At 62.8% G+C, this 707-nt stretch overlaps 1 protein-coding gene across 1 annotated transcript in view; it reads left to right on the top strand.

Annotated features, from left to right (window-relative positions):
- Positions 1–707, top strand: part of PLXNB2 (plexin B2) — a 25,192-nt gene that overhangs the window by 21,373 nt on the left and 3,112 nt on the right. The window contains 1 exon segment of the mRNA XM_014549185.1: positions 524–700. Within this exon segment, the coding sequence (XP_014404671.1) occupies positions 524–700 (177 nt within the window).

The raw sequence follows: 707 nt of genomic DNA, 5'->3' as shown, positions 1-707 counted from the left end.
TTTTTTTTTTTTTAATTGATTTCAGACAGGAAGGGAGGGGGAGAGAGAAATAGAAACATCAGTGATGAGAATCATTGGCCGGCTGCCTCCTGCACGCCCCCTACTGGCGATCGAGCCCACAACCCAGGCACGTGCCCTGACGGGAATCGAACTGTGACCTCCTGGTTCATAGGTCGACACTCAACCATGAGCCACGCTGGCTGGGCCTCGCGCCTGTGTTGCTCTGGCCCCTGAAGGTACCCTCTGGGGGCTGCGAGCCCAGCATGATCCCTGGCCCCTCCCACAGGCCATGCCCTCCTGGAGGATGAGAACCGGGTGTGGCACCTGGTGCGGCCCACGGACGAGGTGGAGGAGGGCAAGAGCAAGCGCGGCAGCATGAAGGAGAAGGAGCGCACCAAGGCCATCACTGAGATCTACCTGACCCGCCTGCTGTCCGTCAAGGTGGGCGCGGGCTTTTGGGTGCGGTGGGGGCTCCCACCCGCCCACTGGCCCTTTATCCTGTCTCTCTCCCCCATCCCCGCAGACGGTGAGCGTGATCGTCCAGGACGAAGGAGTGGACGCCATCCCCGTCAAGGTGCTCAACTGCGACACCATCTCCCAGGTCAAGGAGAAGATCATCGACCAGGTGTACCGCACGCAGCCGTGCTCCCGCTGGCCCAAGGCGGACAGCGTGGTCCTGGGTGAGCCCTCTGCCCTGGGGGGAGGGC

Source organism: Myotis brandtii, unplaced genomic scaffold (genome assembly GCF_000412655.1).
Source record: "Myotis brandtii unplaced genomic scaffold, ASM41265v1 scaffold537, whole genome shotgun sequence".
NCBI classification, from domain to species: Eukaryota; Metazoa; Chordata; class Mammalia; order Chiroptera; family Vespertilionidae; genus Myotis; species Myotis brandtii.
The sequence above is the reverse complement of the archived record's forward strand: the minus strand, read 5'-3'. Positions and strand labels throughout refer to the sequence as shown.